The 25,636-nt window shown below is 39.9% G+C and overlaps 1 protein-coding gene across 10 annotated transcripts in view; it reads left to right on the forward strand.

The window, feature by feature from the left end:
* GRK3 (G protein-coupled receptor kinase 3) overlaps nt 1-25,636 on the forward strand; it is a 466,643-nt gene that overhangs the window by 341,779 nt on the left and 99,228 nt on the right. For all 10 annotated transcript variants that reach the window (XM_033955477.1, XM_033955470.1, XM_033955473.1 and 7 more), the window contains one exon: nt 13,507-13,585. In XM_033955477.1, coding sequence (XP_033811368.1) covers nt 13,507-13,585 — 79 coding nt within the window. The remainder of the gene's footprint in view (nt 1-13,506; nt 13,586-25,636) is intronic.

Genomic DNA, 25,636 nt, shown 5'->3' on the forward strand with positions numbered 1-25,636 from the left:
GCCTGCTCCACTTGATTGGCAGTCTTCATGTCTTCATTGATGATCACCCCTAAGTCTCGTTCTGCTACAGTCCTTGCCAGGATCTCGCCATTAAGGGTGTAAGTTTTGCATGGATTTTGGCTGCCAAGGTGCATGACTTTGCATTTTTTGGCATTGAAACATAGATGCCAGATCCTAGACCAGCGCTCCAGTAGGAGTAGGTCGTGCGTCATATTGTCGGGTATAGAGTTTTTGACCTTTGCGCTCCTGTCTACTACATTGCATAGTTTGGCGTCATCTGTGAATAACGTTATTTTATCTCAAAGCCCCTCAGCCAAGTGTCTTATAAAGATGTTGAACAGGATCGGGCCCAAGACCGAGCCCAGCGGCACTCCACTGATCACCTCCGTCGTTTCGGAGGAGGTGCCGTTTACCACCACCCGCTGAAGCCTACCTCCAAGCCAGTCCTCAACCCATTCTGTCAATGTGTCACCCAATCCTATAGAACTCATTTTGCTCAACAACCTGCGGTGTGGTACGCTATCGAAAGCTTTGCTGAAGTCCAAGTATACGATGTCCAGGGGCTCCCCATCATCCAGCTTTCTCATCACCCAGTCAAAGAAGCTGATCAGGTTGGATTGGCAGGATCTCCCCTTTAGTAAATCCATGTTGTCGGGGATCCCGTAGATTCTCCTCGTTCAGGATCGTATCCAATTGACGTTTGATTAGAGTTTCCATCAGCTTGCTCACTATTGATGTGAGACTCACCGGTCTATAGTTCGCAGCCTCCATCCTGCAACCTTTTTTGTGGAGTGGAATGACGTTAGCTGTTTTCCAAGTCCAACGGCACTATACCCGTACTAAGGGAGAGATTGAAGAGTACGGATAGTGGTACCGCCAAGACGTCACTTAACTCCCTGAGCACCCTGGGGTGTAGGTTGTCTGGCCCCATCGCTTTGTTAACCTTGAGTTTAGACAGCTCACAGTAGACACTGCTTGACGTAAACTCGAAATTACTAAACGGGCCTACTGAGCCATCCCTTGTCTGTAGCTGAGGGCCGGATCCCGGCGCCTCGCGGGTGAAGACCGAACTGAAGTATTCGTTTAAAAGTTTAGCCTTTTCCGAGCCTGCTTCTACATATTTCCAGTCTGGTTTCCTAAGGCGTACTATCCCGCCTGTGTTTCTGTTTCTGTCACTAATATACCTAAAGAAGAATTTATCTCCCTTCTTGATGTTCTTCGCTAAAGTCTCCTCATTTCGGAATTTGGCCTCTCTAACTGCTGTTTTGACGGCTTTTGCCTTGGCCTGATAGTCTTCTCTCGAGTCCTGATTCCCTGATTGTTTATAAGAAATGAACGCTCTTTTATGAGGCCCGAGATCTCCACAGAGAACCACTGTGGCTTATTGTTCCTTCGCCGTTTACTTACTGATTTTATATAGCAGTTGGTTGCCTCCTGTATGGTATCTTTCAGAGTTGACCACATTTCTTCTATGTTATCTGTTACTGCTTGGTTTTGTAGCGCATGATGGATGAATTCCCCCATGCCCTCGAAGTTGGTGTCCTTGAAGCTGAGGACCTTGGTCAATGTGTTAGATTTGGCGAACCCCTTCTTGAGATTGAACCATACCATGTTGTGGTCACTGGAGGCCAACGCTGCGCCCACTGAGACCTCTGTGACACTTTCGCCATTGGTAAGTAACAGGTCCAGTATTGCCTGCTCCCTTGTTGGCTCCAATACCAGTTGCCTCAGTCTTGCTCCCTTCATAGAGTTCAATAGCCTCCTGCTGCTGCTGGATGCAGAGGAAAGTGTGTTCCAATCCACATCAGGCATATTGAAGTCACCTAACAGTACTGTATCCCCACGCAAGGTGATGTTCTCTATGTCTCCAATCAATTCCATAGCCAGGTCATCCTGTTGTCTTGGGGGTCTGTATATTATGCCAAGATACAGGCATTTGTCTTTCCCCCTGGCCAAATTTACCCAAAGGGATTCCCTTGTATACCTGACATCTGCGATTCTGGTGATTTTAATATCATCTTTAGTATATAGTGCTACACCTCCTCCCATTTTGCCCTCCCTGACACGGCGAAGTAAATTTAGCCCGGTATGACCATGTCCCACCCGTGGGAGTCCGTGAGCCAGGTCTCAGATATCGCCACTACATCCAGGTCAGCGTTCCTCATTTCAGTCTCTAATTCCAGGATCTTGTTGCCCAAACTGTGGGCGTTGACGTACATAGCATTCCATGTCGCATGTTTGCTATGTTTCTGTGGGGATATTCCCGCTTGAGCTACTTGGACACTTTTAGTACTAATTGTAATATACGCACCTACCCCAGACTCAGAAATGTGTGTACCCTGTGGGGGAATTTCTGCTTGAGCTACTTGGACTCTTTTGGCACAATTTGCAATGTGTGTACCCTCCTTAGACCCAGAATCACAACATGTACCCACCCCAGACTCGGAAATGTGTGTACTCGCCCCAGTCCCAGACCCAGAATTTCGGTGTCCACTTAACCCAGTCTCCAAAAAGTATTGGCAGCCTAGCTCGCCAGGTGGGTTGTTTGAGCCTGTATCCTCCCCCAACTTATCTAGTTTAAAGCCCTGTGAAGTAGGCGGGCTAGTAGGTGTCCAAGGACGTTCTTCCCTCTTCTGGTCAGGTGTAGCCCATCTGGTCCTTGTAGTCCTTGTAGTGCCTCTCCATGGTGCAGGAACCCGAAGTTCATCTCCTTGCACCATCCTCGCAGCCAGTCGATAGCCCTCTGGATGTGCTCCTCCCTGGCTCTACCCTTGCCCCTCACTGGGAGGATCGAGGAGAAGACCACCTGCACATCCATCCTCCTCAGCTTCTCACCCAGGGCTCTAAAGTCTTCAGGAATGCTCTCCTGGGTGTTCCTGGCAGTGTCGTTTGTTCCGACTTCTGCTCATCAAATGAGTGAACTTCAAACATTGGTTTCTGATCGACCGTACATAGTATTTCATCATGACAAGGTGGTTCCCGGGACCCATCCTAAATTCCTCCCAAAAGTAATCACGACATTTCACCTGAATCGAACCATTATGCTTCCAGTTTTTTTTCCCCAAAGCCTCATTCTCATCCTGGAGAAATAGCTTTTCACATTTTGGACTGTAAGCGTGCTTTAGCTTATTACATACAAAGGACTAAGCCACATAGGACTTCATCTCAACTGTTCATCTCTTTTGATCCTAACAGATTGGGCCTCCCTGTAACCAAGAGAACTATTTCCACATGGTTAGTGGCCTGTATTTCCTTCTATGCTCATGCTCATGTTCAGGCATGTTACAGCACACAAGGTCAAAGCTATAACAGCATCCGTAGCTTTCTTACGTTCCACAGCAGCTACTTAGTCCTCAATTCATACATTCACATCTCACTACTGTCTAGAATCCTATTCCAGACGAGATGGTCATTTCGGCCAAGCAGTATTACAGAATTTATTTTCTTCTTAATGGCCAACTCTCCCTCCATCCCATTTCAGTAAGCTAGGGAGTCCCACATGTGAGAATATGCTGCCTGCTTGTCCTACAATAAAGCACAGTTACTTACTGTAACAGATGTTATCCGGAGACAGCAGGCAGATATTCTCACATCCCTCCCACCTCCCCTGGTTGGCTTTTTAGCTTGCTTACAGAACTGAGGAACTGCAAGCCGATGTTGGGCAGGAAGGCACTCGCGCATGCATGGTGCGGGCAGTCTCAAAGCTGCGCAAAGCTTAAAGTGACAGTTCATTTTTCACTGTCCATACCGGGCTCCTTGGATGACATCACCCACATATGAGAATATCTGCCTACTGTCTCCAGATAACACCTGTTACGGTACGTAACTGCTTTACTGAAGAGCTGTTTGCCAGTTTGAGTCCCACCCATCCAATTTCTGCTTTTGTTCTATATTCTTTAGTCTTCCAAGGGTAGAACTATGTGAAACTTTGCTTGGTTAAACTAAGTAAAATTTTGAAGGTGTTCCAAATAGCAGTAAAAGATTTGAAACAATTCTTTCAACTGCTATGAGGAGGGCAATGTCCAGCCAGCACATTCTATACAGCTAGACCTTGGTAATCAGTCTGAGAAGCTCATACAAAGTCTTTTTCTTATAGTTGTGGGTATGTTTTTCATCTTGCAGGAAAATAATCTTCCATTTCTTTATATGACTGCTGACCTTCTTTGATTTTGAGAAATATGCTATAGAATACTAAGCCAATAAACATACTTTTCTTATCTTTATAACCATAAGTCAGTTGAAATGGAAAGCAAATTAGTTAATGTTGAGAGATTTCCAGATTTAAAAAAAAAGAGTAGAAGAAAAATAAACATGATTTCAACAATTTTAATGTGATGTACTTCTCTGCCTATGTCACTTGTAGTTTCCTTAGATCCATGCAATATTCCTGGTGGAATACTGTACAAAATTTTTGAAAATTTTGCATACAGTATTTGAAAATTTTGCATTGTGTAGTTGGAATTCCTCCCTGCCTTTCCCCTCCTCAGGTTGCAGCCTACCCTGTTCTATCTCACTCTAACTGCAGTTCTCCCTACTTCTAGTGCCCAGCAAGGCTTCTAATACTCTCTGCCCCCAAAGACTTCTCTGGTATGCAATATCTGCACCACCTCTTATTCTCCTCTCCTGAGGCACACAACCCCAACTTTTCAACCTTCCCCCCCCCCCCCCAGACACACACTTACACTTCTCATTCTTTCTCCTTCCCAATTATCATTGTATCTCTCCCTCACCCTTCCCATGGCGCATACTCAAACTTGATCTCTCCTTATTTTGGTAGCACACTCTCAGCTTTCTCTGGCCCTTTCTTTCCAAGTTTAGTTGCGGGAATAAGTACCCTTTATAGAATCGCACTGAGCACCAGTTTTTCCTGGCATCCAATTTTGTGTACCACTTACATAGAGGATGCATCCAAAATATTCTCTATTGTGACTTTATTCATAGTAACTTATATCTTATGTACTCAGGAAAAGGCCTCAGAATTGGAGCCTACGCACAGTCCTATCATAGACTGAACCATCAGCATAGCATTTTCTGTTCCTTGCTCCAGTCATCGGCCAGAAAAACCTGAGATTCTATTTTGATCTATTTTGATAGTTATTAAACCATTTCTTCTTATCTTCTAATATTTTTTGTAATTTTTAATACTTTTTAAATAATTTAAATAGTAAACGTTTTAAATAGTACACTTCTTAAAATTTTTTTAACTCATGGGTGCATCTCTCTGTCAGTTTGAGAAAATATTTGACAACTGAACACTTATCTCAGCGTTGCCATTGCTGTATCTATCACTTCGTATATTGCCTGTTTACTGCCAGTTTACTGCCGATGCGGCCAGCGTTTCGTGGGCATAACAGTCAGTCCACTGCTTCAGGGCCAGAGGCCCTGTTTCTGCCTCTGGCCCTGAAGCAGTTATGCCCATGAAACGCTGGCCGCGTCGGCAGTAAACAGGCAATATACAAAGTGATAGATACAGCAATGCCAACGCTGAGATAAGTGTTCAGTTGTCAAATATTTTCTCAAACTGACAGAGAGATGCACCCATGAGTTAAAAAAAATTTTAAGAAGTGTACTATTTAAAACGTTTACTATTTAAATTATTTAAAAAGTATTAAAAATTACAAAAAATATTAGAAGATAATAAGAAATGATTTAATAACTATCAAAATAGATCAAAATAGAATCTCAGGTTTTTTTACTTACCATACCCTATAATGTAACTATACCCGCTTCCCTCTCTTTCATGTTAGTCATAATTGGAATTTATTGTTACTACGTTAAGTTTCTTTATTGTATTTTATTATAATATGTACATCGCCTAGAAATTGAAATAGGCGATTTATCAAAAGCAGAAATAAACTTGAAACTTGAAACTAGGGTTACCAGATGTCCGGTTTTCAAAAGGAGGGCATGTCCAGGGATGCGGACGGGTTTTCTAAACCTGGCACTTTGTCCGGGTTTTGAAAAGCTTCCAACAAATCATCGTCGGGCAGCGGGGGAGCAGGGCTAGGGTGGGATTGTGGGCAAGACTGGGATTTAATGGGGTGGTGATGGGTGGAACTGGGTTAGCCTGGGGGCGGGTCTAGGGGGTCCGGATTTTCTGTTTGGAAAATCTGGTAACCCTAGGCAGTACAGGTGATCTTAATGCCATTGCACTTTCAGCAGCCTTAACAGAATGTGGTAACATACCACACACTTGCTGTCAGTAGTGGTAACGGCTTTCTCTACCTATAACCCATCCAGATCCCACTCCAAATTGTGTTAATCTGTCAGTGTCCTGGCTAGTTTTAGCATGACGTGCTAAAACTAACATCCATACTAACATCCATACTAACTGCTTACTATACATTAATAAACAGTCCCCTTTGGGACCCAAGCTGTATTAGGTGCTAATGCATTTAAAATGGCATCCCATGAGACTTGCTCTGGTGTCCTGCAATAAGTGCCAATTTAGCAACAACAAATCCATGTACTAAAAAGAATTTCTGTTTTTGAGTGGGTCTTCCTGCACTAATCAGTTAGGCCCAGAATCTCTAACTGGTGCCAATTTTGTAGGTGTCCAAGCTCAGTAAAAAAAACACACTGTTGAAACGATGTTTTTAACAGAGTTTCAAGGTGCCTACCAGCATCTAAAAAATTGGCACTAGAATCACCACTCTATAAGCGCTTTAGGCCACCTAATGCCGCTGTGGGTATGTCTAACGCCGGAAGTGACGTTAGGCAGTCTAAAGCAACTTTGTAAGCCCGATTCACGACAAAGATAGGCACTGGAAATGTAGGCCTGGAAAACCCTGGCCTACATTTCTGGTGCCTATCTTGCTCGGAGATGCGATTCTCTGTACAGCACCGTATAGAGAATCCAGGCCTTAGTGTACTACATTACTGCTGGCTTTTTTTCAAGGTTATTTTCAATAACAAATCTACAGAAGTCCTCTTTTCTTTCCTATCATTTTAATGATATTTTGATGAAAAAGATCATTACCGCATCGTACTCTGATAAGATGCAGAATGTAGAAAGGTAAAAAGATTTGCAGAATTAATGTTTAGGATTTCCTAATGGTAAATCAGTGCTCCATAGGTAATGTAGACAATAAAGTTTGCAACCTCTCCTCCTTAAGAAGTCAAAAGAAACCACAACATAATAGGAGCATCATGGGGTTTCTTTCTCATCTGTTGGAAACTGCAGTGTCTGAAAGCTCTAACAGGAGGATAGAAGGAGACATTCAGTCTTATGTTTCTTTTGTGTGATCTTTTTAGAAATTAAGTCTATTGTATGTGAATAGAATGTTCAGAACAGCTATTGTACTGCTTTAAGAGCACCATAGATTGGAAATAGGATTCTTCTACATTGAATTCTACAGTTTAGACCCTCACGCATTAATTCTCCATCTTTATTAATTTAAGAATTTCTGATAAAAGTATTTTCAGGTTAATTTTTAGCTGAAATTTTGAGATCAATATTCAGAAGCATTTATTTGTGTAGGTGTGGCTCCTTCGTGCAAAATTGCAACCCACTGTGGCCAGCCACTGATTTTCAGTAGCATTATCTGGATAATTACATTACATTAGTGTCTTCTATTCCGCCAATAGGCGGATTACAAAAGAATTGGTCTGAGTATACCCAGTGAGATTACAAGATAGATAATTAATTAGAAGAAGCAATAGGGTCCAGGGATATATTGAGAAGGATAGTTTGACTTGACAAATTTCCTGAATAACTTGATTTTTAAGTCTCTCCTGAAGACGTTGGACGTTGTAATCATCAGGTTGGAGATGTGATGGTCTAGTTTTGCTGATTGGGTGGCTAGTAGGCCGTCATACATTTTCTTACATTGTATGCCTTTGATTGGGGGGTCAGTGAAGGGTGCCTGTGTTCTCCTTGGTCTGAATGTGTTGTTCCTGGTTAGGTAATTGTTTAGATAGGTTGGTCCATCATCATTCAGGGCTTTGAATAGCATGCAGTAGAATTTGTAGAGTATGCATGCTTGTACAGGGAGCCAGTGTGAATCTTGGAAGGCAGTGGTAATGTGGCCATATTTTTTCAATGAGTATATCAGTCTGAGGGCTGTATTTTGCACTGTTTGTAATTGTTTTATCATGTTGGTGGGGCATGACAGGTATAGGATGTTACAGTAATCTAGGAGTCCTAAAACTAGGGACTGGACCAGGAGTTTGAATTGTTTTATGTCGAAGTATTTTCAGATTTGTCTTGTTGTGCATGATTGCGAAGGCTTTCTAGACTGTTTTGTTGATTTGGAGTTGCATGGTGCAGCCTTGTCTATCACTATTCCCAGCAGTTTTAGATTTGGTTGCAAGGAGTATGTGATGGAGTTTATTTCAAGGTGCATGCAAGCTGAGCAGTCGACAGGGTTTCTGTCTGCATGATTTTTCACAGCTGAGTGGTGATTTCTGTTGGTTGTTAAAATAACTGGAATTGGGGAGATGTTTCCTGTTGCTTTCTGGTTTATTAAGATCAAGAGGAGCAATAGGATGATGAGCATTTGTTTTTGTTTTATTGACTTCATTGTGCGTAGTAGGAGGCATGGGATGGGTAGTGTGTGTGCGATGAGTTTAGAGTGAATTGTGTTTGCCTTGGAGATTTTAGTGGTGTGTGAGGGTTTTATTTTTTTGTGGGGATTTTTGTGGTGTGCTTGCTGTTGTGGAATTTAATGGCTTGGTCCTTCTTGGTTCGCACTAAGTGGTACACTTTGGTGGGGCCCTTCGGTTGGGCCTGCTAATGGGAGAGGCCCACCTGCTCAGCAACCCTTTAAAGGGCTGAATGAAGAGGTTTTGTTCCTGGGAAGAAGGGGGCAGGGCTTACCATCGAAGAAAATCAATCAGCTCAAGCAAAGATGGTATTTGGGTGCAGTGAGAGGGACGACTGGCTTCCCTTCCCCTCACTGTGCTGTAGACTGTGGCTGCATGCTGGAAAACAAGTGCCCTTTCAAGGGCTGAATGAAGAGGCTTTGTTCCTGATATTGTTTTTATTTATTTATTTATTCATTCAATTTTGTATACTGTTCTCTCAGGAGAGCTCATATAGGTTTACATGAGTTTATTCAGGGGCTCAAGCATTTTTCCTTGTCTGACCTAGCGGACTCACAATCTATCTAATGTACCTGGGGCAATGGGGGGATTAAGTGACTTGCCCAGGGTCACAAGGAATAGCATGGGTTTGAACCCACAACCCTAGGGTGCTGAGGCTCTAGCTTTAACCACTGTGCCACACTCTCTGGATGATCCAGAAGCAGAGTTGGAAATTATTTGGGTATTGCCTCAATTCAGCGCCGGTATCTGGGCATAGTCTGGGTAATAAATTTGATTGCCATAGGCAGCTTAAAACAGTTAGTTGTGCAGGTGGCAGCATTGAATATTGCTGTCATCTGCATAACTCCTAGCTTCCTGACTCCACCCGCCCCCATACCCCGTAATGCCCCCTGTGCAGCTCGGCTCAAAAATGGCTGTTTTTTGCCAATATTCAGCAGCATTGCAGTTTAAGCAGCCAGAAACCTTTCATGCCCACTTAAATCACTTTGAATATCAGGTGGATACTTTCTACTTAAAATTCTTTGATGTCACAATGAAATTTTACTAGCTGTGTAAATAGTCTTCAAGCCATTTTTGATGAACATTTGTGAATCCCGTGAAATTCTGGTTTGGATGTGATTCTACAGCAGACATGGACTGGTTGGTTAATGATATCTACAAGCCACTGATCCATTTTTATCCTTAAAATGTCTACATAGTTTGATGTACTCTGAATAACACTTGCTGAGATTGAGTCTTCTGGTTCCTTTACCCTCATTTCAGGTGAGGGCCCAAAGAGTGCCCTTGTGCCATGTGCCGTCAGCATGTGAAGAAAGGTAGGAGCAGCCAGCTTAGCTTCTCCTTTACTCTCTAAGACTAAAAAATGGCTGGGAGGTCTATCGTAGGGAGTAAATACCTTCCAGAGCCCCAAAATGCAGTTATTCTAAGCGTAGGAACATGGAGGCCACGGAGCCCAAGATATGCAAGCTGGAATCATCTAAAGGAGACTCTGCGCTGATTAATATGGCATTTTCCCCAGAATTTTTCAATCTGATGTGGAGAACTTATCTGGGTGTACAAAATCCCCAGGGGAAGTTTGACAGTGCAACAGACTATGCACGACGGGGCTTGGGCTCCCAGGGCACATCTACCGCAGTGTCAGAGCCTGGCCAGGATCTAGTGGGCCTTTATGAGGGAGACTCAGATGATGATGAGTCTATTTATATACCTTTACTGTCACAAAGTAAGCCCTCCCTATCAGGAGATGCAGGATTGCAGGCTGGTGCCAGTGCGCAAGATACAGGAGTTAAACTTTTCAGGATTTAAACTTGAACTCCTATTAGGTCCCCTCTGCTCCCTGCTCCATAATGAGTGGAATGAGAGTCAAATCTTTCTCATTTTCTTGTCATCCTGACATCAGTGTTTTAGTTATGGAGCATTGGGATCCTCCAGAAGAGTCCCTTAAGGTAGCCAAGACAATGGCTCGGCTGTATTTGATGGCACAGGAGTGTCAGCAATTATTCACTCAGCCCATGATAGGTTCCTTGGTAGCACAGGTAACAAAACGCAAGTCCCTACCAAGTGAGGGAGGAGTGGTATACAGGATCGCAAAGTGGATGTGATTCTTAAGACAATTCAATGTACTAGCTTTAGGAATCAAAGCAGCTGCAGCAGCTTCCTTTTTGACATGCACCTGTGGGTCTTGAGCTAACTGATGGCGAGCCTTTTCTCCAGCTCCTGTTAGCTGGAGTAGACTACTTAGCCAAAGCTCTCTACGACATCAGAGTAATGAACAAAGTTTTGGCTTATTCAATCTCAGCCTGCAGAATGCTCTGGATCAGGCAATGGGCTGGGAGATTCTTCCTCCAAAGTTACCCTCACAGACTTCCTTTCAAGAAACAAATGCTGTTCGAAAAGAGACTGAGTGATCTCATGACCCTTATGGCAGATTGTCGGTGGAAATCTCTATCTGGCAGCAGACTGCGAGCCTTTAGAGGCCCCAGGTGGTCTAATTTTCATGGCTCCAGGCACTTTTGACAGTATTCAGGTGGAACCTCCTCTCAGAGATCCTTCCAGGGTGCCAGACAGAGATTCTCAGGCTCCAGGTAGAGTCAACCTTCCAGTTTTTGTTCTGCTTCAACCTCCAAGAATGCACAATGATGCCAGGCCCCAAACATTGCCCTTGAAAATAGGGGATCGGCTCTCGGAGTATGCAGAAGCCTGGGCTCAGATCTCATTAGACTGTTGGGTGCTAGAGATCATTCAAAGCAGTTACAAACTCGAATTCACCCAGCCCCTAATGGACTGGCTTGTAAACTCTCCGGTGGGGCGACCATAGAAAACAAGCAAGGGTGCAGCTACAGTTCAGAGGCTGTTAGATATTCAGGTCATAGAGTTCTAAGAAGAAGAACCAGATTCTGAAAAAGTTGGATGTGAGAAGAGTGCTTCTATGATATCTTCAGGTCACCAACAAGTTCAGGCTATCTGACCATCTTTTTGTGTGCACTAGTCAGATGGGTCCGTAGAATCAATTCATCAGCATACATTGCCTGTGGAAAACAGTCACCAACCTCCGTAATGGTGCATTTGACTAGAAAAGTGGCTTCTTTATGGGCAGAAACTTGAACGGTCTCTCCCAAGATTTGTAGGGCAGTGACTTGATCCAACCTACATATGTTTTCCAAGTTTTACGGAGTGGATGTAGTGGCAAGGGAGGACACTGCCTTTGGGTCTTCAGTGTTACAAGCCAGTGCAGTGGTCCCACCCTAGATTTCTGGGACTATTTTTGTACATCCCGCCCATCCAGAATGACACACCTATTGCACTAGAAAAAGAGATTAGGTTCTTTTCTTGCTAATATCTTTTCTAGAAGATAGGTTTGTCATTCTGGAGCTCTGCCCTGTCAGTTATCTCCTGCGCCTGCCTACTGTCTCAATCAGAATGTTTGAGTCCAAACTGAAATTTGGATGTCAGTCAGACTTTAAACTGAAAAGAGCAGCAGAGCCCTCTAGTAAAGCTGAAGGGATTCAAAACCTGTAGTGGATTCCTTCTGCACAGCTCGCGAGCATGGGGATATCACCCATCCATCCTGAATGATGCACCTATGTACTAGAAAAGATATTAGCAAGGTAAAAATCTAATCTCCTTATATTAATTTCAGATTTGTGCCCACATCATGCTACATGCTGTGGTAGATAGTACAACTTTACTGCACTTTAGCATAAAGGACTCATAGTGATGATTTCTTTGGGTTTCGAGCTATGGAATTGGGTGCACATTATTTTAAGACAGTGTGTAACAAGATGTGTGTGCAAATTTACCCCTCCTTTACAAAGCCGCACTAGAACGAGATTTAGGAGTAATCAGAACGAGATTTAGGAGTAATCATCAGTGCAGACATGAAAATTGCCAATCAAGTGGAGAAGGCTTCATCTAAGGCAAGGCAGATATTGGGTTGTATCAATAGAAGTTTCGTCAGCCGAAAGCCTGAAGTCATAATGCTGTTGTACAGGGCCATGGTGAGACCTCATCTGGAGTACTGTGTGCAATTCTGGAGGCCACATTACAGTAAAGATGTGCGCAGAATTGAATCGGTTCAACGGACGGCCACCAGGATGATCTCGGGGCTCAAGGGTCTCTCGTACGAAGAGAGACTGAACAAATTGCAGCTCTACACTCTTGAGGAACGTAGGAAGAGGGGAGACATGATCGAAACATTTAAGTACCTCACGGGACGTGTCGAAGTGGAAGATGATATTTTCTTTCTCAAGGGACCCTCGGCCACAAGAGGGCACCCGCTCAAACTCAGGGGCGGAAAATTTCATGGCGACACCAGAAAGTATTTCTTCACAGAGAGAGTGGTTGATCATTGGAACAAGCTTCCAGTGCAGGTGATCGAGGCAGACAGCGTGCCAGACTTTAAGAATAAATGGGATACCCATGTGGGATCCCTACGAGGGTCAAGATAAGGAAATTGGGTCATTAGGGCATAGACAGGAGGTGGGTAAGCAGAGTGGGCAGCCTTGATGGGCTGTAGCCCTTTTCTGCCGTCATCTTCTATGTTTCTATGTGTTTTTAGCGCCGGCCTTCTCGTTAACAGCTCTGACGCTGATAGAATTCCACCTGAATACTGTCGAAAGTGCCTGGAGCATCTGAACTGAACTGAACTGCGGTGGCCAGTGCTAAAAACACTACCATGGCTTTTAGAGGAGGGGGGTCAAGTTGGTGCCAATTAGCAACCAATTATTGGCATTAATTGGCTCATTTGCTGATTTAGTTGTGGTGTATATCAGCACCCAAATATCAGCACTAAATTTTGGGTGCCATATATAGAATTCAGGGGATCCTGTATTGTAGAACATTCACTTTTGTGTAGGTAATATAAAAGTTTGTAATGTAATGAAATAAATCTAATTCATAAACTTTATTAGAAATAGAGGCATTATTTCCCCTAATATAATGATTTCTATTTTTTTTTTACAGGACTGTCCTTTTATAGTCTGTATGACATATGCCTTCCACACACCAGACAAGCTCTGTTTCATCCTGGACCTGATGAATGGTAAGCAAACCCAAATAAATAATTATGGTATAAAATAGAATTATCAACGACACCCACAAAAGAGTATACTCGCCAATAGAACTGGGGTACATGATTATTCACTTAAAAGACCCAACACTTCCAGTGTTTTGGCTCTTGGCCTGCATTAGGGGTCTCTTAAGATGTCTGGTTGCCCAGAATGTTTTCCACTTACCACTTGAATCCCTCCCAAGCTTCAAGCTCAGCTGCTGACAGTGATTGCTTAAAATCTTTATCCTGCATAACGGCCTTTGAATATCCCTTCCTTCAGTTTTGCAGTGCTGATTTTTAGAAATTTCTTAACAAGATATTGAAAACCTGGTAAGTTTGCTTTACCCATGGCCTTTACTAGGTTCTTCATCAACCCCAGCTTGATATGAAGAGGTGAAAGAAATATTTTATGAGAATCCACCAATGGCATAAATTTCACACTGCTTGTCCCTGGGTTATAGGTATCCCTCAGCTGCCAGACACGCTTGACATAATGTTCAGCTGTAGATCTGCTATGCCACAAGCACAGGAAACAGCAGAATTTAGTGAATCTTCCTTGCATTCCCATTAGCATGCCAATGACCTTCAGATCACCACAGATATTCCACTGTTGTGTCTTATTACTGATTGCTTCTAGTCAATTCTTCATATTCTCATAAGACTCCTTTAGATGAGCAGAATAGGCAATTGGTATACTTGGTTTGGAATTTCCATTGTGCAGTAACACTGCCTTCAAGCTTCTCTGTGAAGAATCAATGAAGAGATGCCATTCATCTGGACAATGCATTTGTGATAAACTATTGAAGAACCTGTTGATGTCATGACAAAAGCACAGTGAGCCATTTACAGTGACAAATGTTGTTATGATTCCTTTTTATGTAATGAGTTATATTAGCATCTTTTGCAAGCAAGTGCTTTTGCTTAAGCCTTGAAGCAAGCAGTTCTGCTTTTTCTTTTGAAAGATTTAGATCATGAATAAGATCATTGAGCTCAGCTTGTGTAAAAGGTCTCTGGTTCTGAATCTTCATCATTCACATCATCAGGATCAGATAATTCTGGATTGTGGCTAGCTGCTGCATCATCATCACATTCCTCATCATGTTCCACAGAAGCAAGTCTATCTTGTAGAGGAACAGGGACAGGCAGTGAGTTATCATGAGGAACAGGCCTAATAGCAGAATTCAGAGTAGGATATATAATTTTGTACTTAGTTTTAGCTGAGAATCCACTTGGGTTCACAAGGCAAAAATAGCAATCTTTAATATGGTCTCGCGGTTCCCTCCATATCATTGGGATTACAAATGACATCGCTGCCTTTCATCGATTGAGCCAGGCAAGCAGTCCGTTGGAACAACTGGTACAGATATGTGGAGCCCAAGACTTATCCTGGTCATCTAGTGGACAGTCAAAATACAATTTTTTACCTTCTTCATATCTGCGGTAATTGGGCGACATTGTTCTTTTGTCATGAATGAACCACAGACGTAACAGAAACTATCCGAATGATTAGTACAATGTCTTGGCATGATAAAAACTGATATTAATCACCGTAAATAATGTCTGTAGCATAAAAAAACAAAGACAACTGTCATTAATCCTCCTTATAAGTTTATCCAGGAGTGACTGGGATGCATGGTTTCCCTTTTTTTAGACTTTTTAATGGGATTAAATATTGATCTTAACAGGATTTGTATTTTAGGAGATTTTAATATTCCTATAGAGCCAAATGAAATTGAGAAAATAGATTCAGAATATGTTGTGTTTGTGACACTATCAGCATTGATGCTGCAGCAGATTGTAAAAGAAAGTACTCATCAAGCAGGTCATGTTTTAGATTTAATCTTTATGTCTCAAGAATGTATATGTTGGTTTGATGGCATATTAGAGGTAGAGCAGATAGATTGGTCTGATCATAGTTTGATATCCTTTACATTTAGGCCTACTTACGAGACTAAGAAACAAGTGGAGACATGTAAAATAAGACCTCAATTTGATATTAAAGAATTAGAAAGGGAATGGTTGCCACATATAAAATTAAATGAGATGGATAATGTAGATGAAATGGTAACACAATGGAATGATAGACTGGTTAATACTTTAAATGTGGTGGCACCAGAAAAAATTATAAATCTTGCCCATGGAGATCAGAGGCGATATTTCAGGTTAGAAGTGAGGTAGGAAGAGCAGAATGTTTATGGCATAAGACAAAAGATGTTGATGATCATGAAAGCTTTAAACTATGCCTAGTGGAATATTTAGGTTTATGTGAAAATGAAAGAAATCATTATTATAAAGAACGAGTTGTAGGTGCTTTAAATCGACCACAAGAATTATTCACTACAGTTAAATATCTGATTGATGGATACAATGGTGCGGTTGAATGTTATGATATTGATAAAGAGAAATATGCATGATTCTTAAATGACAAAATGGGGGGAGAACAACTCCACTCATTGGATGATAATTTGGTTATGGAGACAGATAATGAGAGGGGAGTATGGAAGGTATTTAATGTAGATGAGAACAAGTAATGCCATTCGTAGCTGTACACCCACACGTACTATTCGAGATCCATGTTCATCATCTATCATGAGACAGATGGCAGAGAAGGTGTCCCCTGAAATTACTAGAATAGTTAATAAATCATTGAGAGAAGGAATTTTCCCAAAAGATTGTAAACAATCAAGACTAGCCCTCAAATGGAAAGGTCTGGATATGAGTGTTATGAAAAATTTTAGACCAATTTTGATAGTGCCTTTTATAGGTAAAATTTTGGAGAAAATTATTTTGCCTCAGTTAGATGATTTTGTGTAGGAAACTGGGTGCTTGATCGTAATCAATTTGGTTTTCGAAAAGCTCATAGTGTAGAGCTATTATTGACATCATTATTAGAAACCTTACAATTGGGATTGGATCATAAGAACATAAGAAGCGGCATCTCCGGAACAGACCCCAGGTCCATCAAGTCCGGCGATCCGGACATGTAACTTTTTGTTTAATATCTTAAGATATATCAGGAGCTTTTGACTCAGTAGATCTTCAGAAATTATTGTTAAGACTGAAAGATCTCGGGGTGGGTGGTACATTTTTCAAATGGCTTAATTCGTATTTGATACATCGCTCTTTTCAAGTAAGAAATGGGAATAATATCTCGAGTAAATTTCAGGTGAGGAGCGGAGTCCCCCAGGGATCGACGCTTTCAATGTTACTATTCAATATTTATATGGCCACAATTGGTCAGTTATTCCAATCTTTAGGGGTTAAATACCACATATATATGGATGATATTATCTTTTTCTTTCCAGTGTGTGTATGGGGAAGATGGGTTGGAGAAACTGATGAGTAATTATATGAGTGAAATTACTGGATGGATGGAAAGGCAAGGCTTGAGATTGAATGTAGAAAAGACAGAGGTAATGTTTGTGGGTAAATCTGAACGGGTCAATTGGCCAAAAACATTAAAAGTGATAGATGAGGTATTGCTGGTAAGGGAGTCAATGACAATCCTGGGAGTAAAATTGGACTCAGGACTTACAATGAATTGCCAAGTAGTAAAGACAGTGCAAGTATCATTTAAACCAATGCTGTCACCAGTTGACTTTCATTCTGTTGTACAAGCAATGATTTTGTCATGGCTGGACTACTGCAATGTCCTGTACCTGGGAATAACTAAAACCATGTGCATGGCATTACAGATGATCCAGAATGCCATGGCTAGATTAATAACTAGAATGCCAAGCTATGAACATATTACCCCATATCTCCAACAACTGTATTGGCTTCCAGCTGTATTTATAATCCAATACAAAGCAATTATGCTATGTCATCAATTTTTATATGGCATGATTCCCAATTTTTTTAAGAGTTTGATGTCTGGTTACCAAATATCAAGATCATTGTGCTTTGAAAACTCAGCACTGTTGAAAACAAAGGCCAATGCCAAATATGTGGAAAGGAATACCATGACCTTTTCATGTGCAGAAGTAAAACTGTGGAATGGCCTTGTTGGTCAAATTCGGAAATGTGGGGATAGGAGTTCATTCAGAAAATTGCTGAAAACGCAATTATTCATTGATGCATTTCTTTGAGCATTTGACCCATTGCAAGGATTGAATCTTACTGCTTTGGTTTTTATCTGTTTTGACCTGTTTCAATATTTTATTTATGTAATTTTATTGTAAACCGTTTTGGAATAAAACGTTATAGAAATTTTTAAAATAAATAATAAATAATCCTATAAATGCATGATATATCGCCCAATTAACGTTTATAATTATATATAATGATCCTCATCACAAAAATGTGATGTGCTAGTGAAAAACTAAACACAGATTTGAAATCAGCATGAAAAATACTACAAAACTCACCCAACATTAACTCTGATGAAAATGATGTGTTGACCTGTGATATCAAAGTTAGTTATATTTAAAAAGATCTTTCGGTGAAATGCCATGTTTTTCTATCAGACCATCAAAAGAAAATAGCCTACCATTTCACCCAATTAAGAAATGTCCTATTCTGTTGATTAGGTACAGATCCCTGCGCATATGATATGGGACTAAGAAAAAAATACTTCATATCTGGAAACAATTTACTACACTGTGATATCCAAGTTGCTAATGATGCTCACATAAATGCAAACAGGAGATTAGAAAACAAAAAATATTTAAATTTAAAAAGGATGAAATGGATTATACAAAGGGATTTTTGTATATCCTTGGATGGACAGAAATAGAAAATCTTGAAGGAACCGCAAAGATGGTAAAAAAGTAACAATCATCAATTCGTCCAGTGATTCATCTGGTGAAGAGCTCCATCTCTCACTTAATGATCTCAATAGCATCAGTTTTACCTTCTAATAAAAATGAAGAGCAAGTGAGTCAAAATACAAATCAGTTACCAGCATCTTTTTTTTTTTCTTTTATTTATTCAGGTTTTAGAACATTATTACTTATACATAATAATAAAAGAAGGATAATACACAAAACATAATTATAGAAACAGTATTAAAACCAAAGGTTATCAGAAAATTCCTCTAGTCCTCATAACTGTGGGAGAACAAATACTATATACCATAACAAAAGTCTCAAAATAAACATGATCATATAGATCAATCATATTAGTGTTAGATATATCAAAACTCCAAATAATTAATTATGCGGTGGCAGAAGAACTAGATTCTTGATGTTGCAAAAATTGTTCTAACTGAATTGAGTCCCAATAGACATAATCATTCTCCTTATATTTAATCAAGCATTTACAGGGAAATTTTAAATAAAATGTGGTTCCTAAAGCCAACACCCTAGGTTTCAGAGCCAAAAAGGATTTTCTTCTTAATTGTGTTGCTTGGGCCACATCTGGAAAAATCAATACGTTATCTCCACAGAATTTAGTTTGCTTATTTTGAAAATAAGCCTTCATTATTAAGGATTTATCTATCTCTCTTGTACAAGTTATAAGGAGTGTAGATCTAGTTTGAATTATATCCTGTGAGTCTTCTAGGAAACCAGTTAAATCAAAGTCAATTTGTTAGCATCTTTTTATGAATAACAGACATAAGCAGTGGTGGGCCTGTTGCTCAGGTCAAACAAATGCAAAACCAACAAACCAGCTGAATTCTCCAACAGATCTGTTACAATACACAAAATATGGAACCCCTTATTAAAGGGATCGCTCCTGCCTACCTCATTGCTGGACCACCAGGGACTTGGAAAAGTCACACACATACAGATATTTATATATATTTTAGAGCTTACCTGTGGTTGGATGCTTTAGGCATATCCTCACTTGTTCTTGTGACTCTTTCCCCATGAGGTTTTGACTCTAGTTTTTTGGTTTTTCATTTCTGAAAAATATTTATGCCACTAAGATAAGACTGCTAAACAGTGATATGAAATTAATAATATATTTTTAAAATATTTTTGTTGTCTATGCTTAAGCATTGAGCTTTTTGATATTATTTACCTTTGAGTGATGTGATTGTTTTTTTATGGAATATTTTTACCCATTCACTTTTTTTTCTCTACTTGGCATTTTCTAATGATTAATAGGGAATTGATGGGATGTCCAATGATTAGTATGGTTTGGTGAAAAGCCTTAAGTTGTATGACTTGGGTTGTGAATGCTAAGGTCTCCCACTCTCTCATATTCCTTTTCACAGTTTATCTGTTCTCCTCTAAGGCAGTTATAGCAGTACTTGTGTTTGTTTTGGTAACTGAAACCACCCATTATTACATGTTGCGTTTGTCTTTAGGTTTTGATTTCTTTGCATCTGGCATAATGAGATAAGAGAGAGGAGCAGAATCCATCTGAAATGTTGAAGCAGATAAAACAGAGTGGCACATGGGTGCTCTGATGACAGTTAACACTAGGGAAGCAAATCCAGACAAGCTCATCCAGACAAGCTCAGGACTGGCACTGTCAAGCAAATGATGCCACCTGTGTGGCTGCCTTAATCTGATTGTATGTGGAAAACACTTATTACTATACCGTTGCCAAATTTGCTAGCTTCCCTAATTTCTGTTAACATTTCTTATGCTTCATGTATACCTATTACTGCAGATCAACTCATATGTTGAGATGTATATACAGATCAACCTTTATTTTCATTGGATATGTTCTTTTCCCTTTTGTACCACCACTATTTTCAATAAAATTTTATGAACTTACAAAAAAAATATATATCTATATATTTTTTACTTTTATTTGCAAACACAGAAACTGCATGACAGCAAAATGCCAATTCCAGACAACAGATAAATAATAATAATCAATTTATAACGGATGTAGCGGTATATAAGAAATAAATTACATTACATTACATTACATTACATATACTGCAAGGCTGTAAAGTTCTATGCGGTTTACAGTAGTTAAAAAAGTCAGCAGAGTCTGCTTGAGAGATGTGCTTCTTAGAGGGACTGTTTCTTACCTGCTGGGAGTTCAGTGCTCTGTATAACAACATTGGAGGAGGCGATTTTGGGTGCCGTTTCCCTGTGGGCACCCATGGAGACAGACATCCTTACGTCATCAGGGCCTTTCACCTGCGAAAAGTGAGCCACTACTGCGGCACGCGGCCGCAGGCGCATGCCCTGAAAGGCACGCCAGGCCCCTTAGGAGCCCCTTTGGAGACTCAGGAGACACGGGAGATACGGGGAGTCTTTAATGTAAAGATAAGTGTGAAGTTATTATTTTTCTCTCTTTTTTTCCAATGGGGAAGAGAAAAGTGAGGGCTAAAGTTTCAACACCTATTTTACCTGGCCCCATGGATAGACACCTTGTACCAACTAGTAGTACAAATTGGTTAAAATGTGAACACTGACTCTTTTTCAGGGGCATCATTCAGCCCTTTAGAGCGTACTCCTTTGGGGAGATGCCTAAGGCCCTATTGTTTCAGGATGAGGCCTTACTAGTACACGAGTCCTGGGAAGAGCCTCAGGATGTTTCCTTAAAAGACTTGTCGGCGATTAATACTAGAATGGAGGGGCTACTGAAGTCAGTGGTAAAACGAAATAGTAAGGGCTCCTTTTACGAAGGTGTACTAGCGTTTTTAGCGCATGCATCGGATTAGCGTGCGCTAGCCGAAAAACTACCGCCTGTTCAAGAGGAGGCAGTAGTGGCTAGCACACGCGGCATTTTAGCGCGCTCTATTCCGCGCGTTAAGGCCCTAACACGCCTTCGTAAAAGGAGCCCTAAATTTTCAAAAGAAGTGCATAAATGAGAAAATGTCGATGATAATTTGAAAGTTTTGGAGAAACGTATTGTAACAACTGAATCCCAAATTACAACCTTGCAAGCAGTTTCTTCCTCATCTGTTAAGGATTCACATCTTATTTATACTCGATTTGAACCTCATGGAAAACATGTTGAGGGTCAAGAATCCGCGCCTAGGCAATTTTCCCAAAACTCATTTGTTAACATAAGATATTTTGTTACGTAAATATTTTAGAGAAGTTTTGAAATTGACCAATGCAGATACTTTGCCCATAACAAATTCGTACTATATCCCACAGAAGGAAAAGGTTTCTGCTGATCTGGGAACAGATCAATTAGAACCAATAGAGTTTGACCTGACAGGTTTCCTGGAAGATTCACAGGATGCAATACATACAAGATCAACCCTATTGGTGACATGTGCAAGGGAAATAGATAAATCTTTAATAATGAAAGCTTATTTTCAAAACAAACATGAAAAATTCTGTGGAGATAGAGTATTAATTTTTCCAGATGTCACCAGGGCAACTCAGTTGAAAAGGAAGGCTTTTTTGGTTCTGAAACCTAGGGCTCCTTTTACTAAGGTGTGCTAGCGTTTTTAGTGTGCACTAAAGATTAGTGTACGCTAACCACGCGCTAAACGAAAAATACTAACGCAAGCTCTATGGAGGCGTTAGTAAAAGGAGCCCCTAGAGTATTAGCCTTGGAAGCTACATTCTATCTTAAGTTTCCATGTAAATATATCTTGAAATTTTTTTTTTCTTCTTTATTCATTTTATATTTTACATCAAGTGTACAGAAAATATCAAGAATTTAAATATACATCACTTGAATTTCTACAACTATTCTTGAAAATAAAATTTAACCCCATCCCTCCCACCAAATTGATATAAAATAATATATATAACATACTATAATATTGTATAACATTTCTTTCATATCTAATAATGAATTCAAAAACAAAAATACCACCCCCCCATCCCAAATCAGCAATTATATTAAGTAGGGAAAGGTGATAATTAATCCTTACAATAATTCATCAATGGCCCCCACACATCCTTAAATTTATTGAAATATCCTTTTTGAACTGCTAACTCCCTTTCCATTTTATACAAGTAGCACACTGAATTCCACCAAAAACAATAGTTCAATCTTTTATAATCTTTCCAATTATATGTTATTTGTTGAATGGCAACTCCTGTCAAAATCATTAAAAGTTTGCTATTATTGGAAGATATTTGGCTCTTAACTCTCATAGACATGCCAATTAAAATTGTGTCATACGACAATGCCACATGATTTTCTAACATACAATTTATTTGATCCCAGATCGACTGCCAAAAAGCCTAAATAAATGGACAATGAAATAATAAATGATCTAAAGTTCCAGCCTTGAGATGACAATGCCAACATCTGTTAGACTTAGAGCAATCTAATTTTTGTAAACGAACAGGGGTCCAGAGTGCTCTATGCAACAGGAAAAACCATGTTTGCCTCATAGATGCAGACATTGTACATTTCAACCTCCGAGACCAAATACGTGGCCATTGAGATGCATTAATTTGATGCTTTATTTCAATGCTCCAAATATCTCTAAGTCCAGTTTTTGGTTTCTTATTCAAATATACAGATAATAATTTGTACCACAAATGTATCTTGAAATTTAAAGATTGTGAATATATATTTTGGGATTCAGTAGCTAGAGCAATTTTGGCAATTGCATGAAACTAATAAGTAACTTCAATAGGAAAGGAGTTCGGTGAAATATTCAAGCACCAGTGATAGTTGATTGGTTTAATCATGATTATGTTTTAATATCCTTGCTGATAGGTTACTCTTCCATGATGTCGACTAGAGGATTTGTAAACAGGAATTGTATTTCTTTCTTTTGATTTCCATGTAATAATCCTTTCCTTGTTATTATATGTAATAATATTTAAATTCAATTTAAAAAAAGTTCCCCCACCCTCACATGCCCTCCCAAGAATAGCCAGATACAGCCAAGCCGATAGTAGCATTGAATGTAAAAACAACTTTAATCCATGCCAAAAGTTACAATATTAACTCAAAATGGTGGGCTTAGACATAATTTGAGTTCTCCAGGTGTGGTAAAGGTCTCAGACCTTTTGAAAAACAATCAGCTGGCTGTTCTCAATCGCCTCAGTTTAGTCATCTCGTATACAACATAGTCCATCTTACGAAGTACCATGTCCATTGTCGGCAGGCATGACTGTTTCCATTACTAGCTGTGAAAAAAAACAATTGCTAATTTATGGTGCTCCAACTTCACTCCAAAAGGCTTAAAATGCAATAGACAATACTTCACTTTTACAGAAGTTATCAATGTGGGCTGCCGTTAAGGCAGGTTATTTTAGCACATTTTGTGCTTTTAACACAGGCCCCATTTTATGCAGTGAGACCTAGTTACTAATAACCCAGGTTAACATTAAATAGCCCAGCTTAACAGTGGCCCATATTGATAACTTCCCCCCATATCCTTCTTCAGGTAAACTATATTATGAAATTGTTGCAGTTGTCCAGATCTCGCCAAACCTGGGTAGGTAGCACTGATGTTTCAGCCATCAATAGAGGGACATATCAATAAAAGCTTGTTTTACAAGAATAAAGACCTTGCGACAGAGACTGTTCTTATAGACATTTAGCACTCTTGATCACCATAGCTGGGATACCACTGAGACTCCACTTTTTGTGTTTCTATTTGAAACATTGGTTCTACCTACCTAGATGCAGCAAGACCCAGACAACTGCAATAATCATGACACCAGCTGCGGAAGCCTAAGAGAACATATACAGTATTTATTTATTTAAAAATGTATATACCGCATAAAACTATGCAGTTAAATATTGATTACATACATAATATCCTAATCACCCTTTAGTCACATGCATATGAGCAAACAATAGACAGACATCTTATCAATTAAACATTCAGGAATAAAACTGTAAAAGGTAGAAACCCAGATATTCGTTAGCGCTGTATCTTACAGGAGGAAAAGAAGTAGCAACATTTTCATAGGAAAGCATTAACAAAAAGCTATATTTTCAACATTTTCTTGAAGTTAATCTTTCCTGCACAAAATCGCAGCATGCCAGGCAGAGCATTCCAAAGTTTGACACCCACAACTGACATCATTGATGCTCCAATTCTAGCATGAATAACAGACATCCTACCCTCTAAGCTCAATTTCATTGTATTTTCAGATCTTAGATTTCTTCTAGGTTGGTAAATTTCAAACAATTCTTGTAGTACCCTAGGAGCAATATGATATAATATCTGATGAATGATTGCAATGATCTTAAAATGTATTCTTTGCTGAATAGGCAGCAATGTAATTGTTTTAATATAGGATATATTTGTGAGCTCCTAGGAACCCCTGTAATCAATCTAGCAGTAGACTCTATGTTAACTGGAATTCAGTTAACCAGAACTCTCAAGCAATTGGAAAAAAAATCTAAGAAACGCTGTAATACTTTAAATAAAACTGAAAATAAGATCAATTTATGGTACAAATTTAAGTATAAACTTGGCACACCCCATCTGATTGCTCCCATGCTTTGCTTACCACATGTCTGGTATTTTGTCTGGAACAGTTTATGGTATGGAATAGCATGGGGCAGGGCTGCCCAAGTCCGGTCCTCGAGATCTACTGGTAGGCCAGGTTTTCTGGATATACGCAATGAATATGCACGAGAGAGATTTGCCTGCACTGCCTTCTTGGTATGGAAATCTCTCTCATGCATGTTAATTGTGGATATCCAGAAAACCTGGCCTGCTAGTAGATCTCGAGGACCGGACTTGGGCAGCCCTGGTATGGGGTATAGTATTAGTTAGGCCTGTTTTTAATAGTAACTCTCAAGCAACCAGAAACTACATTTATTCAGCATCTATCAATCCCTATGGGTGCCAGTTAACTGAGAGTCTACTGTATTATGAAAATTTGCATATAATTGTCATCATTTCAAACCACAACTAATTTATGAGAGAAATATTTATCTTTAAAATGATCAGTCCACACAAAACTGAGAACTTTCATCTGCCATATCATGTTATGTTATACTATATCACTGTACCCATGTTTCTTCAATACATTTCAATCCAAAGCAGTCTACAAATCACATATAATAAAACATTGGAAACATGCAATAAGTATTTTTAGTTTTTTTTTAATCAGATTTTTTTTTACACTAAAACTACAGTATTATATTAAATGTATATTTCAATGACAGTTTTAAAAAAGTTGTCTGCTTACGAAGTTCCAACTAATCTTGAGGTTTATGCCAAAAAAATTATTTTTCTCCAAAAATTAT

This window comes from Geotrypetes seraphini, chromosome 8, assembly GCF_902459505.1.
Source record: "Geotrypetes seraphini chromosome 8, aGeoSer1.1, whole genome shotgun sequence".
Taxonomy (NCBI): Eukaryota; Metazoa; Chordata; class Amphibia; order Gymnophiona; family Dermophiidae; genus Geotrypetes; species Geotrypetes seraphini.